The sequence below is a fragment of the Brienomyrus brachyistius genome, chromosome 9 (genome assembly GCF_023856365.1).
Source record: "Brienomyrus brachyistius isolate T26 chromosome 9, BBRACH_0.4, whole genome shotgun sequence".
NCBI lineage: Eukaryota > Metazoa > Chordata > Actinopteri > Osteoglossiformes > Mormyridae > Brienomyrus > Brienomyrus brachyistius.
This window is the reverse complement of record NC_064541.1, coordinates 14,619,097-14,639,857: the sequence shown is the minus strand read 5'-3', so window position 1 is coordinate 14,639,857 and position 20,761 is coordinate 14,619,097. Positions and strand designations below refer to the sequence as shown.

The following is a 20,761-nucleotide window of genomic DNA, read 5'->3' as shown; positions in this document are numbered from 1 at the left end:
GAGACAGAGGGAGTGTAAACAAAGCAGACAGAGCAATCTGCTCCTTTTGATATGCTTGTTTCTTCGCATATCTTTCAGTTGAGCGTTTTTTTGAAGTTTGCCGGCCTGGTTGTAATCGAGATTCTCAGAGAGAATTAAACATACAAAACAAATTAGCTGCCTCAGCATCGACGGTTTGGGCACGGAGCAATAGCACCACGTTGACTGCATTCGCAGCGTTTACGGTCACTTCCCTCTGAGTGCCCTCCCAGCTGGGGCACCCCGACCTGAAACCTGCGGTTGGCGCCCAGATCAAGGTCCTGTTTTGGTTTCTGTGAGCCCTCAGCCCCTGAAGGCTTAGTTTGCCGCACTTATATGACGCGAATCGTACCTCTCCCAGTGCTTCAGCTTGGTTCTAATTAACATGTCCTGTGTGAAACCTGCCTCTCCAGCTGGCAGCGCTGACCAGCTAATTACACGAAGGGCCTGAAGCTGAATTATCCAGCTGGACTAACAGACGAACCCTTGGTTACAAGGTGCCGGACACAAAAGGCGCAGCTCAGCGCCTTTAAAGCTGGACCCTGAAGCGAATTTCTCCAAACAGGGATTTGAAGAGCTCCTGCGCAGCATGACTGCGTTATGAAGTCCAGAAATACACATGGGTAAACAAACAAGTCATGCGGCTTCACCGTCCTCGGTATCCCGCAGGTTTCACGGGGTGCCGTGACGCCGGTGAGGTTACCATGGCTACAGCCTCGGCAATGGGAGAACCTTCCAGTTCTCTAGCATTTCCCCCGGATTAGCCAGGAGTGACATTTCTGATATCACCGATACCCTTGACATCTACCTGCTTTTTCCAAGCCACTATGCTAGATTAATCTCTATAGCAACCTCTGTTAAAAACGAGGGCTGCGCAAGGACACCGTGAGGAGTGTGAAATGACTTTGAGACGGTGGGTTTAGCGCTCACCACCTCTCCGCGAGAGTCCACTCCGCGGTCGTAAACATCACCTAAGTGTGACAGAGTTCCGTGCACCCTCATCTCCGCTGGGCTTGGCCTGAACGTCCGCTGTAAGGACCGTATGGAATCTCTCGCATCTACGTTCACCTCCCGGACATTGAAAAATGACAGTGATGGTAGGGGAGTCTTCAGAGAAGAAGGGAAATCGGGGTTGGATTAGAGGAAGTGCAGAACGGTATGAAAAGGGCCTGTGAGGTATCATTCAGGAAACCTTAGAGGCATAATTTTGGTAATGAGTCTACAGGGTGAGTATCTGGATTTACTTTATAACCACAAAAGTCCATGAGGAGGAGGACTGGCCACACAGTTATCTGCATCCATCCTGGGGGATATTTTCATTCATATTCTCTGAGGTCACTTCTTCTTCCCTTGGTAATCCTCCTTGAGGAACCTACTGACCAGCTCAGTCTGTATCACTCACTCTGGTCCTACCACACTTTATGGTTATGACCTTACTGGCTTCTTTTACTGAAACCCAGATGATCCCAACAAACTCATTTTCCTTACAGACGCAGATCCCGTAAAACATCCCATAAACCACTTGACCATAACTGCAGCGGCAGGCCGTGGGAACCAGACGAGAGCGCATGGGAGTTTGTCAGACTTCCCTGCCGTAGCTGCTCTGCTTTGACCCAATCAGCAGTTCCATGATAGTAAAACATGACGCGATGTTCCCTGTTAAAAGGCGTCACCCGGCAAAGGCCATCTCGCCTAACTGTAGCAACCCGGTGATGATTTATGGCTTGTCTCTGGAGAATTTCAGAGGGGACTGCCAACCCCAGTGACGAAGCCCTCATGCTTCATGGAGATCTGACACGTGGGGGGTGCTATCAGGGTTTGGGTTGGGCCTTTGGCCTCCATCAGGAGAGGACCCCCACCCATTAGCACTCTCCGGGGATTGGTCCAAAGGTAAGTGTTTCTCTATCTGCGAGGCCCATAAGAATCACGGATCATATACATGCAAACATGCTAATACGCATCCTGCCCCCATCTCCTACATGTCGATCTCTCCTCATTCTGTAGAAATGTCCCCCCTCCACCCACATGCCAAGTCCCCACCCATTCCTACTCCTCCTTCTCTGCTCCAGCAAACCTGAAACCTCTTAAAAGCTGGGCCCCATAGCAATGATAATGTAGAGTTTTGCAATCATCATGAAAACTCATTTACAGTCTGATCGTTACAGATAAGCCGCAGACCCCCACAGCAGCCAGCAGGGGGTGCTGTGGGGGAAAGTCTTTTATTCCATCTATCTGCTTATTCCGGTCAGGGGCCCGGGAACCTAATCCAAACAACGCAGGCCACTAGGACGGCATACACTGACGATGAGATTCCAGAGGGAACATAACCTCCATGCACAGACAGTCATACACTATGAGATACCAGGTACCCGCACTACATATATCGAGACTGTGAGAGGAAATGTGCACAACGCAGGAATAACATGCAAGCTGCACACACAGAGAAGACCTGTGAGGTCACCCAAGTCTTCCAGTACACAGTGAAAATCAAAGGATAGGGTTAGCAGGAACAGGGGATATAAGAGAATGCCACCGATAGCCCTCTTAATGCCCAAGGACCATCTAGTGTCTGCTGATGACCTCTGAGGCACTGGTCTTAGCCTATGACCTATGACCTATGACCCATATAGCCACAGTTACTAAGGGATGTCCGGAGTACACAGCAGAACTGATTTCAGTGGTCAGGTGGCTATTTGCTGAGCAGAAGCGTATAGAGGAGCATGATGGGTAATCAGATTTTCTCCCGCTGAAGTCCGCTTGGCGCATTCACTACAAGCCCAGTACAGGGAAGCTGGTCAGTCAAAGTTCTGAGACGAGTATGCTGTGCTTTAAATTTGCAAATGCAAGGCCTAGGACCTGCTTGGGAAAGGCCATCTTTGCAGACTGTGCTGTAGGACATATATCCCTGTCTTCAGAAACCTGACGACTGAAGTGTCAGTTTCAGGCAGTTTGAAAATGTCCCTAAGCATCTGTGAGAGTAATTTCAGGGATTTCCCAAACCTAATGCACCATTCTCTCTTTGAATTGGGGATTTAATGCTTTTTTTTTGTTACAATTATCTAGGTATCGTTTATGCTCATTAAGGAATCCATTACATGCTTTTTGATGTTAGAAACACGCATGAGAATGACTCTGAAAAGCTGTCCGCTTCACGAATGTTCCGGAGCTGCAGGGCAGCTCCTCTGTCTCTACTTGCCGCATATTTATCTTCATTTATGCTTTTTCTTCTTTTTCAGCTGAGGCCCATCTGGGCTCCGCCCTCTCAGGCCTTGTGTGCTGAGCTATCTGTGTTCACTGCTTAACCTCATACCTGTGTTACTATCTACTCAGATGGTGTTCAGTATTACTGCTATGCTGCGTGATGTACAGTGTAGCTACAGCACTTTGGTGTTCAGTATTGCTACTGTGCTATGCAATGTTCAGTGTAGCTACAGTGCGTTGGTGTTCAGTGTTACTGCTGCGCTATGCAATGTTCAGTGTAGCTACAGTGCTTTGGTGTTCAGTATTACTACTCCACTGCGTAATAATCAGTGTAGGAACAGTCCTGTAGTGTTCGGTATGACTACTGTGCTGGGTAATGTTCTGTATGCTTGCAGTGGTGTGATGTGCAGCATTACTACTGTGGTGTATCATGCAGAGTTTTGCTTCACTGGTGTTCAGTATTAATTTTGCACTGCCCATCACAGCAGGGGGCCCACTCCCGCCTCCTGCCCGCCGCCAGCAGATTTTTCTAAATGCCAGAGAACAGATGATCCTGAAAATGTACACCCCCCCTCCCCGCTCTGAGACCCCTCCACCACCCCTGCCATAACCCTAAACTCAGCCCCAGTTTGTTTGGCAGCGACCAGTCCATGTGCTTCACTGTGACATCCTGACTGATGTGCTGTGGCCATAGGCCAGGACTCAGCACAGTACCAGGGGGTACGGAGACTCGACTGAGGACAACATGTTCAAGACTTTTGGCCATGAACCTCTGGAGACAGACCGGTCGATAATTTGCAATCTGCAATGGGTCGATGAAAAAATGGGTACGCTGAGTCCTACAGGATATTTGTGAATGAGTCCCGCTGTCTACCCACGAGTCCTATGGAAAGGGGAAGTAGGCACTGAGCTCATCACAAATCATACCATTAGGTCACCAGATCGGTTCCAATAAAAGCAGACTGACAGTAATAGAGGAAGTGATCTGATTTTATCCTGATTCCATTACGTGTGTGTGTGTGTGTGTGTGTGTGTGCGTGTGTGCGTGTGTGCGTGTGTGCGTGTGTGTGTGTGTGTGTGTGTGTGTGTGTGTGTGTGTGTGTGTGTGTGTGCGTGTGTGTGTGTGTGTGTGTATGTGTGTGTGTGTGTGTGCGGTGACGAATGCCGTCGCGGATATGACCTGTGCTATGCTTTAGTTTGTGTAGGATGAACGCCGTCATCCTCGGCTCAGACCTTTATTAGATTAACTGGGAAAGCAGACAGTCATGCTGCCAGATGCGTTGATTCCCACCGTTACGCTGTGTTTTGTCAGGGAAAGGGGCCCTCTGTAGATCCTTACTGCCATTCTGCTGATGCCGAGGGCTGCCGTACGGGGGCCACGTCGGCCGGACGGATATTAACACACCGGAATGAGAGGAGGATGACAAAGAGGGAATGAAGTTCATTTTACTTCACCATACCAGGGCATTTTCTCATGAAATGACTGCGCAGTCCGTACTGTGCGTCCGCCGAGCCGCCACACCTGACCGCCAGCTGGGCGGAACGGAGAGTCTCAGAAGCAGACAATGTTGCTTCAGGCTGAGTATTGTCATTCTCCACAGGCTCACTGTTAGCCTAAAATATCATACTTTTTTTTTTTTGTCTTCCATATGAATATGGAAGAGCAATCCGGCGCTTTGTGTTCGGGAACACTGGACAAAAATGGCTGTGGTTCACTGTGGACCAAAGCTGTGTATCGATTGGCCACTTCGCCCTGGCTCGCGCCACTGGCCGGGACTTCACACAGCCATTTTGCTCGTCCCTAATGAAAAACAGAATTAATGTATTTGTTCTTTTTTTCTTATTTGTGCTGAGGCAAATGGAGCTGAAGTGCAAGGCCTTGGGACGCCGGGCCAGTTCCGAACCACAGAACGTGATTATTGTTTCAGCTGTGTGCTGGCTATTGTCTCAAGCTAGTGATGCACAGGCCTGGAACGGAGGGTGGAGAACCAATTGTGTGGGTGGTGCTGAGGGCAGGCTAGCGCGTTAGCGGCCCGGTTAATGACGCTGGCGTTCCGTCTGTCAGCTTCGTGAAGCATTTTAATAGCAGCATGGTATATTACACAAGAACAAACCCAAGTCAAGCCAAACTTTATTGTCATATCAATGCATATCGATCATATGCAGGCACACAATGAAATCAAACAGCATTTGTCCAAGAGTCTGAAAACAGCTTTACACATAAGACGAGAGACACACGAATTATGAATAAATAAATAAAAATGCTGTATAATGTAGTGCAACTTACTACTACGGCTGTGCAATGGGTTTAACTGTAAATAGCTTATAGTGAAGGGCACATGCTTCCATAGCGATTAGTATTATTGTGGGCAAGCTGGTGTAGTATCTAGAGCAAGCTCTCGTGTTAGCTGGCATCCTGAGGGCATGCTGCAGTAGTAGGAAATGAGTTCTCACCGAATGTGTGTTCAAATGCAGTCTGAACACCGTTGGTGCCAGAATAAATCCGAAGCCCAGGATTTTAAGGGGCACCAGTGGCATAGAAAAGGGGTGGGCATTTGGCGGGGATTTGGGTCCTCTGGTCAACTGAGGTGGGGGATGCAGACCTCCCAGTTTGGCCCACGTGGCTGAATCAGACTTTAGTGAGGGTTGGTCCCTGGTCAGATCTGTTGGGTCCGACCAAGTTCTCACTATCTGTCAGAGTTCTGAAGCAGCAGAACCCCCTGGAACGGATGAATGTGTCTCTCATCGTTCCACGCTGTCTTCGCCGGGACGGTCATGCCAGTGAGCCAGGCGTCTTCGCGTACCTGTGCCCAGGTGTGTGACTCAGCAAGGGCCCCGCTGGCCGGGCGGTGACCGTAATTACTGTCATCATGGAGCGGCGTAAGTATAGTCGTCAGCCTGTGGTTCTGGCCCAGAAGATGCTTCCTGTTGGTGTTGGAGCTGTCCGGAGAACAGCTGTAATGAAACAGTGCATGCCTGTTCTTTCCATAAAACCCTGAGAACCATTTATAAGTCTCTAACCTACGTAAATTTCATTTGATAAGTCTTCGGGGAGAGATCTCTGTCTGCGTATCAATAGAAGAATACACGCAGAAGCTAGGACAAGCCTCGTCCAGCTTTGGTTACATCCATTTGTACGATTTTTAGGTTTTATATGATTCATGTTGAGTAGTACAGTGGTTAGCACAGTTGCCTCATACCTCTGTAAGCTGGGTTCCAGTCTCTGCCAGGGTTCCATTTGTGTAGGGTTTGCATGTTCTACCTATGTTGTTGTGGGTTACTCCAGTTTCCCCCTATAGTTTAACAACATGCTAAGTTTAACTGGAGTTACCAAATTGCCAGTGAGTGTGCCCTCTGCTGGGTTGGCACCCTATCCTGGGTTGTTCCCTGCCTTGTGCCCTCTGCTGGGTTGGTGCCCCATCCTGGGTTGTTCCCTGTTTTGCGCCCATAGGCTCTGGCCCCCTCTGACCTTGAACAGGACAAATGGGTTCAGAAGATGGATGGATGTTTCATGTTTTTTTCTTTGATCAAACAATTTTATTGTTTTTAATTTACAAAGCCATACACAAATTGTTCCAGGAACAATGTCCATGTTTAATGTGTCCTCCTCCCTTTACTTTTCAACCCAACATCACTTGCTGTCTGTCCAGTATTTTACCTTTGGCACCGAACCACAGTCAATTCTGGAAGGTTCACACCTACTGACCATAAAGCATTTCAAGTTCTGACAGGACTGAATAAAGCTGAGTTCTGACAGGCCTGAATAAAGCTGAGTTCTGACAGGCCTGAAACGATACGTGTTTTTGCTGAGCCTTGCGGCCTCAGCTGACCATGCACCCCCCGCCCCCCCCCCCCCCCCCCACCCTGAGTGGACCTGCCTGGCACCTCATTAACATCCATCTGTACGGTGTTTCACTGCGCTGCAGTCACCATTCCGCTTTAGAACCGCGTTCACGCTTCTCCCCGTTTTCCCGACAAGCACAGTGAGATAACCTCACAGGCGACACATAGCAGAGCTGCTAGTCTCTCCCCACGAGTCTGGGCGGGGTTGGCAGTGACCTACGCATGGGGGGAGAAGGTCTCGGCCGTGCGATGGGTCGGCGAGGTCGAGGAATGCGCAAGAGCGTGACGCATTCAGCCTGTAATCCAGTCCAGTGGTTTGTTCTGATCCGGCAACAGAAGATGACTGAACTGTCAGCATACTGAACGGTTTCAGCACGCTGTTTGCCTGGCACTTACAGACAGTTCAGTCATTTGCACATGATGCTCTTATGCAACCTCATTTGAAAAGCAAATAAACAAAACTTATTTTTGTCATTTTTGATATGAGACCATAAATTACTTAAAGTCGGGCTTCCTCATCATAAGTTACAGTATCGGGGACCAAAGTCATCCAAATAAAAACTTTTGCTAAATTTCCCTCATGAAATTTTCGTAAACATGAGCTTTGGAAATCTGCTTGTCCTTTGTTGTAAGACATCTTTGTACTGTGTTTCCTGTAAAATTTTTATTTCTATTGTTTTCTTCAGTTTTGTGTATATTGCACTGTGAAGTCTGCCTGCTGAGTGTTTGTCCCATATTTCGCGTTTGGCGCTGAACCGTAGCCAATTCTAATAATCAGGAGTTATTAGTGCTGAGTCCTGAGTGCAGGACGGACAGAGCTGTGGTTCGTTGGCCAGGAAGCTGCAGGTTTCTGCCGTTTGCAGGGTGAATATGGGTGAAGAGGAACTGAAGGCCGTGTGCTGGTGTCTCACCGGCTAGCGTATCCGTCTCCCGGCACACCGTCGAGCACCGAACAATAACAGCTTTATCAAAAGCACTGATCCAGGCAGAAGCAGCACCATTCAAGGAAAGAAACGGCACACATGGAATTCTTCCAGGAACGTGTTTTATCAAGTAATAGTTTGTTTTTCACTTTTCCAAGGTGCTTGCTTGCCTTGTGTTCTGTGCCTGCTGGGATATTCTCCAAGCTCACACTACCAGCCTTTACTGGGTAACTGGCAAAGTATATGAATAGATGGAAGGTCTGTTCATTTCAATAAGAGAATATAAAATTCACTGCATCGAGAAGTTTGTCAGGTTGTACCTGTTTGATTATACCTTTGCTGACTCATCAGATAACATTCATCTCTTTTTGTAATTTATTTATATACAATACACCCTTAATTATTAAATAATCTATTACAGAATAAGGTGATCTGGTAATTTTCCCAAAATAAAAAAAATCTACCAGGAAATGACTTTTCTGCCTGACCACAAATAGAAGGAGCACAGTCACTTTCATGCCTGACCACAGATCCTCAGGAGCACAATCACTCTCCTGCCTGACCACACATAGAAGGAGCACAGTCACTCTCCTGCCTGACCACACATAGAAGGAGCACAAGTCCTATCCTACTTCAACCACGTCAGATCTACAAATTGACCACACCCACTAAACCCCCGTTTATTTACTTTTTGGCCCAGTGCCTGTCAGAGAAAGGAAAAATATGCATGTAGTGTATGCATATGTGTGGTTTTGTCTAAAAGTCCGAAATGATATATTTTATTCTACTTAAATCAGTATAACTCTACAGCCACTCCTCCCAAATTACCCCGCCCACTCCCCACTACACTCCACCCTTTGAGGGAAAATGATTATTATTTTTTTTTCAATTCTGAGATTTTGACCTTAGATAGTTGTTTATGGGTTGTTTGACTAAGGCGAGAGGGATGATCTCACACGTCAATGAATGAGAAGATTGTAAACGATCCCGAAAAGCCACCTGACCTCTTACTGGCTCAATCTAAAATAAGCCAAATGTTGCACCGTCATCTGGTACGGATCAGCGGAGACGTCCACTTCGACATCTACGGGGTCCAGCAATCCAGCTAGAACTGTTTTCACTGCGGCTCAGAAATATTGTGGCTTATTCACAAACGTTATGTTCAATATACATGCCAGGCTGAAAACATTTTCAGTTGTTTGGAAGCCAGTCAAACCTGTAAAAATGTTTATTCTTCAAATGAAATTGAAACGGTTAGTCTCAGTGTATTTAATAAGCACAACACTCCCATGATCCAGAATGGTAAAAACTCCACTATTATTAATGAGATCTGAAACAGGCAGCTGTGACTGGGGTCCCAGTAAATGATAAAACTCTGCTTAATAGCGGTAGCTACCGAAATGATCAGGAAGGTGCAGGTTTCCTTACATTTGTACCGTGTTGGGCTTCAATCTCCTGTGTTAAAACCTTTATAGATGTCATGCAAGTGCTAACATAATTATATTTAACTGTATTTCAGTGCTGGCTCAATAATGTCTGAAGGCTTTTGGTGAGAGGCTCCAAAAGATGCTGTTGGACCAGTTTTTGGTGAAGAAATTTCACTACAACAAAGAAGACTCATGGATTCAGGATCCTGGCTCTGCGCTGTGGAACACTGTGCCACACTCGCATCCCTGCACCTTCATCCGAACCACATCCAACATCATCTCCAACCACCTTTGAGTTGGTCTGGTAGGAGACATTTTTTATACATCATACGCTTAGAACCATATGACAGATATCACATAGTTAGGCGCTTTCACACTGAAGTTCTGGAACCTGGGCTGTTTCTCAGTATGCATACTTGACCATATCTGTGTCCTCGTATTTCAAGTCGTCTTACACTCTTGAAAACCAGTTCCGATACTAAGAACAGAACCACAGAGGATGGTAAAATCCCTGGATGTTTTTCTTGCCACAACCCAAATATCAAGGATGCATCAGTTGCATCCTCGCCAAACGAGACCAATCCCATGATTCACCGTGCCCTTGGGAAGCAAGTTAGCAAGATTGGTCTTACTAAGACCACAAGTATGATTTTCGCGTTCTTGGTATTTGGTCTGGAGAACTAAGAAAGGGGTTTTGGAACTGCCTCCAAGAAACTACAATCAGGCCTGCAATGTGAACATGGTTCCGCAAAAAGGTTCTGGTTCCTGAAAAAAAGGTTCCTGCTTTGTGAAAGAGCCTATTGTCCTGGTTAGATCACACATATTTCCATCGCTGTGTCAGGGGAATCAGTGTTTAATTTGTTGCTTTCTTTTTGCTTACTCGGGTAGTTTTGTACCACTGGTGAATCTGACATGTTACCTGTAGTTTATGTGCATGTCAGTGAAGTATCAGAGCTTCTGGTGGTAGAGATGGTGCTCAACAACAGGCCATAGTGCTGGAATAAATTTCCAAGTTGGTGACCTGAGATGACTGGCTAAGGTTGCCATGGCTGGGTCACTGGGGTCCTAGCGTCAGAAGGCTGGGGAACGATTATGAAAGAGAAGGCTTTCATGCCGCGATACATAACAGCAGTGTTGGAAGACAAATCTCCTTAGTGAAGCGCTGCTTCTCTGGCAGACTTCTTGTTTCTGCGGAGAATCAGCACGGAGATCCTCTGGCTAGGATCTGTAATAAAACGTAATTAAAAGGCACAGTCAGAAGACGATGTATAGATACACTGAGCTTTAGCATGGAGTTTTCCCACTAACAGTTATGGCTGAAATTGGTAATGACACCCAGATGGTTCCGATCAATGAGGTTTATTTAATTTGCCATGTCACCAGTGGGGCTGAAAGTGGGGACAAGTATAGCTGGGGTAAAGAAAGGGGGGCAGAGTCCCCACCACGGAAACAAGCTGGGAGCACTGAGACGCCCGTTAGGAGAGCTCCCCAACTTATGTGGATTTGCCAGTGTGCTCCTGGATCTGCTCCATCCTCTGTGACCACCTTCCTCAGATGAAACCACGATCTGTTTATTTTTTTAACGTATATCATGTAGGCCAGTGGATCTCGACCAGGGGGCCACATGGCCAGGGGGCCATGGCCCACTAGGGGGCCTCAACAATGAAGGAAGGCCACGCAAATTATTTAAAAAGCTAGAAAGCACTACTATGTTGCTGTAGCTACAGCTTCGTATCGAACAGCCGATATCGAATTTTTACCGTACATCAATATTATTTCAAAATGAGGTATGATATGACACAATGCCATTCATATCAATTTATTTTAATTGCGTGTTATAATTTGGGCTTTAGAAATCAGCAGTATTCATTCCTGGCTGTGAACAGGTCATGATGCACAGAATTCCAGAATCCACAGCTAGAATCAAAATATTCAGTTAACGAATCATTATTACCTGGTTCACGTCACTTTAAAACGTTGTTAAAAATATTGTAATGCTGCAATACGTTTTATTACGTTGAAGGCTAATTCCTTAAAGATAGGGTCTATTCAATTATTAGATGCACATTAAATGGCTGTCAAACATCTGACTTTAGAGCCAAATAGGTTTTAAATCTAGATTTTTAGATTTTTGTTTTTAATTTTTTTTTATTCATAAATATTCACCTTCTGATTTCAGAGCAATATCATAAACTGAGAAGAAAAAAAGTGTTGGTGGATGTAGGACAGTAAAAACGTATTTGAGTCATATTCATATTAAATGACATTTCTTGGCAGTGTAACCAAATAAAATTATGTTTATGTTAATAATGACAGGGAAGCTTGTCATCATTGCAGAGCGCATAGAAGAGGAACCTGTGTAAGAGAGCTCAAACATGTTTTCCTGGGTACGGGGGGGTCCTTGGATAAGGTAAGGCTCAGAACCGTTGGTGTAGGTGGCTGACACAGCGATGGAAACGCCAACGGCATGCCACTGAGAGGACTGCCGGCGTTCGGACACGCCGCCGCATGGCCTGGATGCGAGACGAGTGCGGATCTGTTTCGCATTAATCTGGCACCATTTTACCCCAAAAAAAAAAATAATTCCTCCACCTCATGCCTGGCTGTGGGGGTCAGAAACCGCTGCAAGAGCGTGGATGCCTCTGGGTGCAGGCGCCAAGTGCCGAGCGGGGGCTGAGCTCTGGCGGTTTGGACAGATGTGGGGAGGGGGTAACTTTATCTCCCTTAATCGACAGGGATGGCAGTCACTCCGGATGGGAGCCCCTCAAGGCGCACACACACACACACACACACACACACACACAGTCCACGTATTCATATCTTTATGGGGACTCTCCATTCATTTCTATGAGCATAACCCTAATCCCAAATATATCAACCATAACCCCCTCCCAGCTCATACCTTAAGTACCCAAAACAAAATAAAAAGATTTTTGGCTATTTTTGCTTTTCGACTGCATCCACAGATTTTTATAAAACTGAGGTTATCCTTGTGGGCACAGAAAAAATGTCCCCACAAGGTAAAAAGTTACAGATTTTTATCACATTGCCCACATAGCCAGGCCTGTGTGCTCCGGCATCAGCCTGCTGTGGATGATGCTGATGGTTCGGAGTTTCCATGACCTCCACTCGAAACCCTCTACGCTTCCTGTTTGACTCCACACCACCCACATGTTTACCTGTGTGCATGTGAACGTTTACGTTTGTGCGTTTCGCCGTGTGTCCCTACGAGTGTGATGGAGGCCCTGAAACCTATTCAGGCCTTAGGGTGTGGTTCTGCACCGTGGACGCGGTAACAGCTGCCTGCGTTATCATCGTCATGGATATCTGTACGATTATCTCAAAGCGTAATGCTTTCTTCAGTATCGCACACTTAATGATAAACCTGTCGACGCACGCCCAGAGTAAATAGCGGTGAATCCAGACGAAACTAATAAATCATCTCTGTCCTCACTCTGCCTTGACTTATGCACACACACACACACACACACACACACACACACACGCAGCCCAGGCCTCTCGCCCTGCGGCCTGACCATGCTTTTCTTGGCAGGGCAACGTGAAACATCATCGCTTCATCTCTCCCTCCATTGGTGGCTGCCCTCCGCCTGCAAGGTCACCGATTGGTGCTCCCTCTATTGTGTTTAACGATGGAAAAATGACCTCAGTTGAAACCTCACCGTCTCCATCTCTGATCCAGAGGGTCGTATTCGGGGAGGAAAACAGATTAAATCGGAACCTGACGTCGACATCCATGGGCCATAAATGACAGCACTCCTCTGCTGAGGGTAGGCCTGCGATGGCTATCATGTTCCCAGAAGGCCATGGCTCCATCTGAGGTGATACTTCCCCTGTGACCAGCTTTCCAATCCCAGAGCTGTCAAAGACTTGGCTGGTGGACAACATCAAACACATCAAATGTCCCGGAGATGTTTTCTCTTCTGTCACTCCTCTGATCTCCTAAGGGACTTCCTGGATTTCGGCCCTGAGGGTGAATCCATGTCTGGCACACTTACTGCTCTTCACACACGGAGTCAGACATAGCTCAGGTAAATATGTACCTGATGGACTACGAATATAATTCTTTCATCTGATAAGAGTGTATGCTCAAGACGATGTCAGATATACATCAGTAAGTTCAGACTTCCGTAAGCTTTCTTTGCTAAAATGATTCTTTTGCTTTGAAAAGCATCTAAGCTCTTAGTTTAATAGTGTGATTATACGGCAGCATTTTGGTCACTGGTGACGGCTCAGGGGGCGGTGCTGTTGCTGCAGGTCTGGTGTTGTGGTTCTGGACGTTCTCTGTGTAGTGCGGGTTTCCTCCTTCAGTCAACATTTAGGCTAATTGGTGTCTCTAAACTGCCTATTTACTATGACTGTATGTGCATGTGGCCAGCGATGAACCGATATCCTGTACAGGTAGCATCCCCCCCCCTCTGCTGTCCAGAACAGGCCACAGGTGACTTGGACTGGATGCGTGGATATTAGAGACCAGCAACTTCTGTATGTCTCTGTTATTTAGCTTAATATTATGTGAAATTATTCAAATTACCATTTTAAAAAACATTTGAGGAAAGTATTCCCTTTTTTCAACAAACTGCAGATACAGTTCTCCCTGCCAGTGGCCAGCAGTGAGTTTCTTTGATCGATGCTGGATGCTTTATGATCTTATCTTGCTTTGATGTTGCTCCTGAAAGCTTCAGGGCACAATCTCGATTTATATCATTTATGTTATATTCCGGCTGAGGTGCAGGAGTTACTGCCGCCTTTATGGGATGGACCTTGGTCACCTTCTGCCTGATCAGCACTGTCCGTTAGAAGTTCTCATCCCTGGTCCAGATCCAGGGTGACTTTGGTGTCAGAACCAGTCAGCTTCAGGGTGACAGGACTACATGTCTTGAGCCCCATGACTGACGAGAACTTCAATATTATTTTTAGGACTTTATAGGCAATTAAGTGACGGATTAACTTTAAGGTAAGCCTGGAGTAGTCGGTGCATCGCTGTAAGGTGGGGGGGTGGGGGGGGTGGCTGACATATCAGACCCATTGCTCCATGATATGTTTCTTAGGAAGGCTGCCCCCTACTGACTGGGGTGAGAATGTAAAACCATCACAGGAGAGGCTCTTTATTACGTAACCGTAATAAACCTTAGCAAGCCTTAGTTGCCCCGCACGTTCTCTCCTTCCCTGTCTCGCTAACCATCACGCAACACTGTGTGCTTCATAAGCCGATCAGTGTCACCCATTACCTGGTCACGTCCATCTGGGGCAGGAGTGTACTGATCCCAGCTGAAAGCTCATTGGCCCCCGGAGTGCCCCGTCATTGGCTAATGAAAAGGTTGACTCCTCTGCATGAATTATGGCCCCTCTTGCGTCCTCCCGTCCAGTTCGGCTTCACCTGAGCCGACACGCTTTCAAGTCCGACTACAACAGAAAACCCGGTGTGTATCTGGGTTATTGGACGCTACTGCAGCCTGACCTGAGAAGCTCCCTCCTCTCTGCTATTTCGGTAACTGTGTCTTCGCCCTGACGCAGGCTTCTGATGTGCGTAAAAGCTGCTGTCGGCTTTTGCCCGCGTGACCCAGAGAAATCCCAGCACATCCATCCCAGCTGCTCAGGTCTGCTCAGTGTGTCCCAAGGCAGGCGGCTGGGCTCACATTGAGGTCCCTGGACTGGATCAGAGCTCCAGCAGTGTCAGGTTTCGGGGGGGGGGGGGGGATTCATTCAGCTTTTTCTCTATGAACGTCAGTGATCAGCTGCAATCAGCCTTGAATGATAAACACTGCATACCCCCCCCCTCTACATGTCCAGACTCATAACTCACCCCCCCCCCCCCAAACTTCCCCCATAATTCATGCCACCTCATCCCCAAATCTACATTTCAAATATGGTTTAGCCCTTAATAGTTCCTGGAACATTAACCTTGTTTCCGTTTCAGCATTTCAGTACACTGGGTTTCATTAAAGACAAATCAAACCTGAATCAAACATGAATTCCCTCCCTTGTATGAAATGATGAGAAGGGACAGACGCCGAGGTTCAGCTTTCAGGATCCGTTCTTTTAATGGTAAAAATCTCCTTTCTCACAGGAACACAAGGTACAACATTTCTCCGAAGGGCTGCTAAGAATCCGCACAGATGCCCAAGGACTGCAACAAAGGGAACAGCCGAAACATTAACAAAAATAGCATTAATAGAAAAATACAAGGTTCTCCTTTGCAGCAAAATGTGGTTCCACCGCGGGGTGATGCAATTCGGGGGGGGGGGGGGGCGTGTGAGCCTCTTCCCCGCAGCGCAGCGCTATCGCATCATGGGTGAGGGGGCCGCTACGGAACACATGGGTCCATATTTCCAGCACAACCTGCGCAGCATCATTCAGCCGTACGTAGCTGAAGAATCAGCACAGGATTTCTGACAGGTTCACGTGTGAAAAGAATGACAGGCTGGGGCCAGACTGAGGGATTGTGGGTAAAGCACTAATAGGTAGCTAAAAGTCACCCTGAATGACTTCGGCATGGTGCTCGTATGATCATGTGACCGATTATGCTGAGAGAAACAGAACTGAAGGTGCCCACATCTGACTGCTGTTAGCCTACCTCAGGTCCTGTATATGCTAGCGGAACATGGTCCTGCCGGACTGTGGTGCAGATGGATTGTAGGGATTAGTCCCACTATCCGTTCTGGGGAGCAGGAACCAAGATGCCTATATGTACTGAGCTGATGAGGATGGGTGGAGACAGAATTGTGACCCATTCACCATGCAAACCTGCTCCCCTGGCCCGTACCAGGCTCCACCCCCAAGCTGCCCAGCCCACCTCCTTCCATAGGCTGTGATTCGAGTCCCCGCATCCTGTCATCAATCAGACGCTGTGCAAACATCACTCCGTCAGAGGAACTCCTCTGAGAGCACAGAGCCATGGAACCCCCCCCTACCGCATGCTTCTACCGCTTTTGCGGGAGCTGCAGAATTCCCTGCCCAAGTGTCACTGCAAACAGCATAGAGCGCCTCACAGGGGGGAACACTGACCCCTTATAAAGACATTCCCAGTGGCCCCAGTGGCCCCAGTCAGGGGAGGCCGTAAAGGCGCCTCACTCAGCCCTACGATGCACCACTACCGAGCACACATTACACTTCCTCTTAAGAGATCCTATCTTTTCAGCCCTTTTGCAATTCAGTCTTTCTACAGCGAGAGTCTGTGAAAGGAAAGTATCTGAAGTGTTGAAAAAAAGTCACAACTTTACACACATAAAACAAAAAAAAATCCAAACACTAGCACTCCCTTGGCAGCGCTGAATGCTGGGGACATCTCGCCGTCGTCATTAAGCTAAATCTTTGGTATTTAGCTTTGGTTTATTTATTTTTTTTTACTTGTCTTCCCGCCATCGATGTCGCCGCTCAGGTCACACGTGGCAGGTGAGGCAGGATGCAAGCCGGGAGCCCCCCCTGGGGGATGGGGCAGTGGGGGGGAATCTGCGTGGGTGGCCCCCAGGTCTCTGCCAGCCCCCAGCATGTGCGGACAGCAGCGTGTTCCAAAAACCTGTGCCTGCGGCACTCAAGGCAGGCGGCCTGACGAGGCCGAGTGTGGAACTGGGGCTCTGCTCTTTGCCCTTCCCATGATGCTTCTGGGCCACGCAACTGTTCATGAAGCCTGTTATGTCTGCCCTCTGTGCCCATGTGCAGGACTCAGTTACAGGGCAGCCAGGTTGAATAGGAGTGGTGGTGCCACCCAAAGACAGGCTGGACCTGGGCGATGCAGTAGTTGCTGAAGTTGCCATCGGCCACGTAGGGTGCAGGCTGGTAGTAGCAGGTGACGTTGGCCACGTTGGGGATGGCGTTCTGCTTGGCCAGAACGTGCACCGCCAGCATGGCGATAAGGCTGAGGGTCTGCCGCCTCTCGTGTCCCATCAGGCACACCGTGCTCTCGTTCACCACGCCGTGCAGCGTCATCAGATAGTCGTACTTGCGCTCCTCCAGGCCGACAAAGTGGTTCTGCAGATAGGACTCCAGCTTGCGCCGCTGCTCGCCGATGTCCGAGAAGTCGATGAAGAAGCGCGAGCACATGTAGCGCTGCAGCGACTTCATCTCCGCCTCGGAGGCCGCGCGGAAGCCCCTCACCAGCAGGTGGCAGTACTTCAGCAGGCCGCCCCCTCGAATCTCCTCTGGGCTGCGCGTGCAGATGACTCGGTGGCACAGGTGCTCCAGCGCTGCCTGGAAGTCCCCGTAGACGCTCTCAGCGACGACGGTGGGGTGCAGCGTCTCCGACATGGCGTTCTCCGAGCAGTCGTGGAAGAGGAGCAAGGAGTCCAGCTTGATCTGGAAGGAGTCCACGCTGAACTCGAACTGGCGACGCAGGGAGCCCACAAACTTGAGCTCCACGTTCTTGCCATGGTTGTTCGACAGTGAGATAAGACTCCATCGGTCCGTGTCCGTGCAGACCTTCACCATCTTCTGCACGTAGGCCTCCTGGGGGAGGGAGGGGGGGGAGTGGAGGGGGAGAGAAGCAGTCCTTCATGCTGTTACTGTTCTGATTGATTTAGATGAGGAATGATAAAAACTCAGGCAGGTGTTTACACTTAGAAACTAAATCGACTTATTTTTCCTGGTTACAAACGGGAAACTTAGCCAACGACAGCAGAGGCGTTTACAAATCGACTTTTATGGATGATTAATGATCAGCTTTGCAGAAGTTTACTAGGGAACACATCAAGCTGAAAGCACCGTTTTAATTTGTGCCCGATGGCATCATTCTCCTACGTGTTATGCCAGGTGTCATTTCGTGCATTAAATCATTAAATCAGTAGCGGCCAAAATTAATGTAATTGCAGGATTATGTCTCTCCCGGTTTAATTTATTTTTCCTACATCTAAATGCGCGATATTACAAATTATGTTAATTGATATAATTACGTAACTGAATCCTTGGAATCGCCCTCTTCCGTTTGGCATAACGAGCACTTGCTGGCTGTGTAGAGTTTGAGGATCCACTTTAAATAGGTTTAATTCAATCCTCTTAATGGTAGAAAAGCATCATTTTACTAACAGAAACCTTTCTAAATATATCTCAGGAATACCTAACGGGCACGAGACTTGGGTCTGCACTGTCATCCGGGAAATGTTACTTTATGGTCTTTACTAATATGATGTAATGAGTGATCAAACCCCAGAAACCCATTTTAAAGAAACGTGTACCTTCAGCGTTAGGGACGTGATTTTCTTCTTATTCACGCCTTCGGGTAGGAAGTCCAGCAAACAGTCCAGAACAATGTCCTTGATCACCTGAAACTCGGCTTCACCTTTCAGGTCCGCGCAGAAGATGAGGTCCAGGTCTTTGTAGCCCAAGCCGCTGTCCTCATGAAGAACGTGGCTCGCAGCAGACCCGTTCAACCTCACATCTCGGACACTGATCTTCTTGTCCTCCATCCGACTCCTGACTTTCTTAACAATTTGCTGGGGTTTCATCTCCAGGGTGGGGAAGTTGCCCCGGCCGTGGATGGGGATCGTTTCCGTCAGAATAGAGTCCAGGCGCCGAACCTGCTCCCAGTTCAGCACGCTGGAGTTCCTGCTGTCTTTCTCAAGTCTTTCTCTATCAGGGCGCCTGACATCGTCTTCGGCCATCCTGACAAAATGCAATCTGCAGACACAAACGATTCTATCTATCTCGTCCCGGTACCGGTTCGCTCTCGGCGGGGCGGAGCAATGCTGACTTTATCCACATCGGTTAATCTGCGCCACCGCCACCGTCTTAATTCACTGCCTTAAATCTACGCATGCTTTAAGTAACTGCGCTCGTCCTAAGGCGTCTTCGGAGGAGAAGTCCTTACCGATCTGCGGATCTCCGCATCCTGCCTACTGCTGTAGCAGGGCTTTTCTGGAGGTCCGCCCGCGCCTTCATCGCCCCAAGGCACGCCTATCAATTTGCATGCAAGCTCGGTGGCTTTTGGCAGCTTCTGCGCATGAGTCTCCGCATAAGATCCCTGCCAAACTTCTCCGGACTTAAGCTTCAGATAAAGTGAGGGTTTAGATGGGGTTATATCCGAAAATAAATAGAATATCCTGTCAAAATGTCCATGCTCATTTTGACTAAACATAAACTGGAGTTAATCTGTAAGGTGTTGCGTACTTTAAAACTATTTGTAAACTTTTAGTGGTCTAATAGCGTCTAGCTAACTCCTTCTCGGGCTGGAAGCTTCTATCAGAATTCTGTCCCTGTTCGATCTATTTAAAAAGGGCGGTGCAATTAAAACTTTTGTCGACCATTTCTAAGTCCAAAGCACTCCTAATATTCTACAGACTTGGATTCGGGATGAACTTACTGTATTGTACCATAAAAGTGCATAAACACTTGAGAGGCTGTTTCAACTTTATTATAATGTTCATAAAACATGTCATAAATGTAATAGTATATGTGCAGAACATTTGATAATGTGTGAGATGCCCCTCCCTTCACAAGCCTTGTGGAGTACAGCTGAGAGTTCTGTACATTAACACTGCTCCCTAGAGGATGTACACTGACTTGCAGGATGGTGTGGAACATCACTCCATTCTGATCTATGTATTTCCATACATTTGCATCTTATATATACAGCTTGTTCTGATGAGGACATTTTCTCTTCCAGGATGGAGGTCTATAGGGGAGAAGAGACCAGAACTGAGAAGGTGGAGGTTTTATGGGGGCTGTGTTTTTCTGGGCTTCTAACGGGGTCAGCATGGAGCAGGAAGGGATGGTAGTGAAGAAGCAGAGAAGTTTGCCTGGGAGTAGAATGTTGGAGGGTGGCCGGGGTGGGGGGCAGAGATACACGTCACCCCGAATCCATCAGCCTCCACAAAGCCCGACGTCACTGCGGCCTGACATCCCTTAAAGCCAGATTATCCCAATTATTCAAGCACTACCTTAGCCTGGAAACCTGCCACCGCCCAGCAGTCTGCACTCAAGCTCCCCTCCTAGGCTCGGTGGCTGCCAGGCCTGGCCTGGACACTTTGCACGAGGGAGCACGCGTCCGGATCCCGACACCGATCCCACATTCCTCGGCTGCCTTCACAATGAATGCAGTTTGCAAATGCGCTTTGCAGGCAGCGCATTAAGACCTGCTGGCTGCACTTGCGTATGCCACGCCTCCTCTTCCCTCTCCTCTGGAATTGTTTCCATAGATATGGGATATCAGCCTTTCCCCCGGAGCGCCAGAGGTCAGGTGATCAGGTGGACGGCATGTGGCCCCTCCCAATACCGGGGTCGGTGAATAGACACACATACTGTCACCCCCGCATCCACCTATCTGCTCCTGGAGGTGGGTCCCCTTTGGAGAGTTTGTTGGGCATCAGCTGGAAGGTCCACCGGCAAGGCCTTGATCTG

The 20,761-nt window shown here is 48.1% G+C and overlaps 1 protein-coding gene across 1 annotated transcript; it reads right to left on the bottom strand.

Annotated features, from left to right (window-relative positions):
• Positions 1 to 15,449: 15,449 nt before the first annotated feature.
• tent5aa (terminal nucleotidyltransferase 5Aa) lies at positions 15,450 to 19,744 on the bottom strand. Its single transcript, XM_049024692.1, has 2 exons — positions 18,601 to 19,744; positions 15,450 to 17,875 (listed from the first exon to the last, which is right to left on the bottom strand). The coding sequence occupies exons 1-2, from the start codon at positions 19,024 to 19,026 to the stop codon at positions 17,096 to 17,098; spliced, it is 1,206 nt and encodes a 401-aa protein (XP_048880649.1). The 5' UTR covers positions 19,027 to 19,744; the 3' UTR covers positions 15,450 to 17,095.
• Positions 19,745 to 20,761: the final 1,017 nt, after the last annotated feature.

What these genes read in the sequence shown, in the direction of transcription:
- tent5aa (XM_049024692.1), bottom strand. Translation starts at nt 19,026, where the DNA reads ATGGCCGAAGACGATGTCAGGCGCCCTGATAGAGAAAGACTTGAGAAA. An exon ending in TCACGTCCCTAACGCTGAAG is followed by an intron (nt 17,876 to 18,600) that starts GTACACGTTTCT and finishes TCCCTCCCCCAG; the next exon opens with GAGGCCTACGTGCAGAAGAT.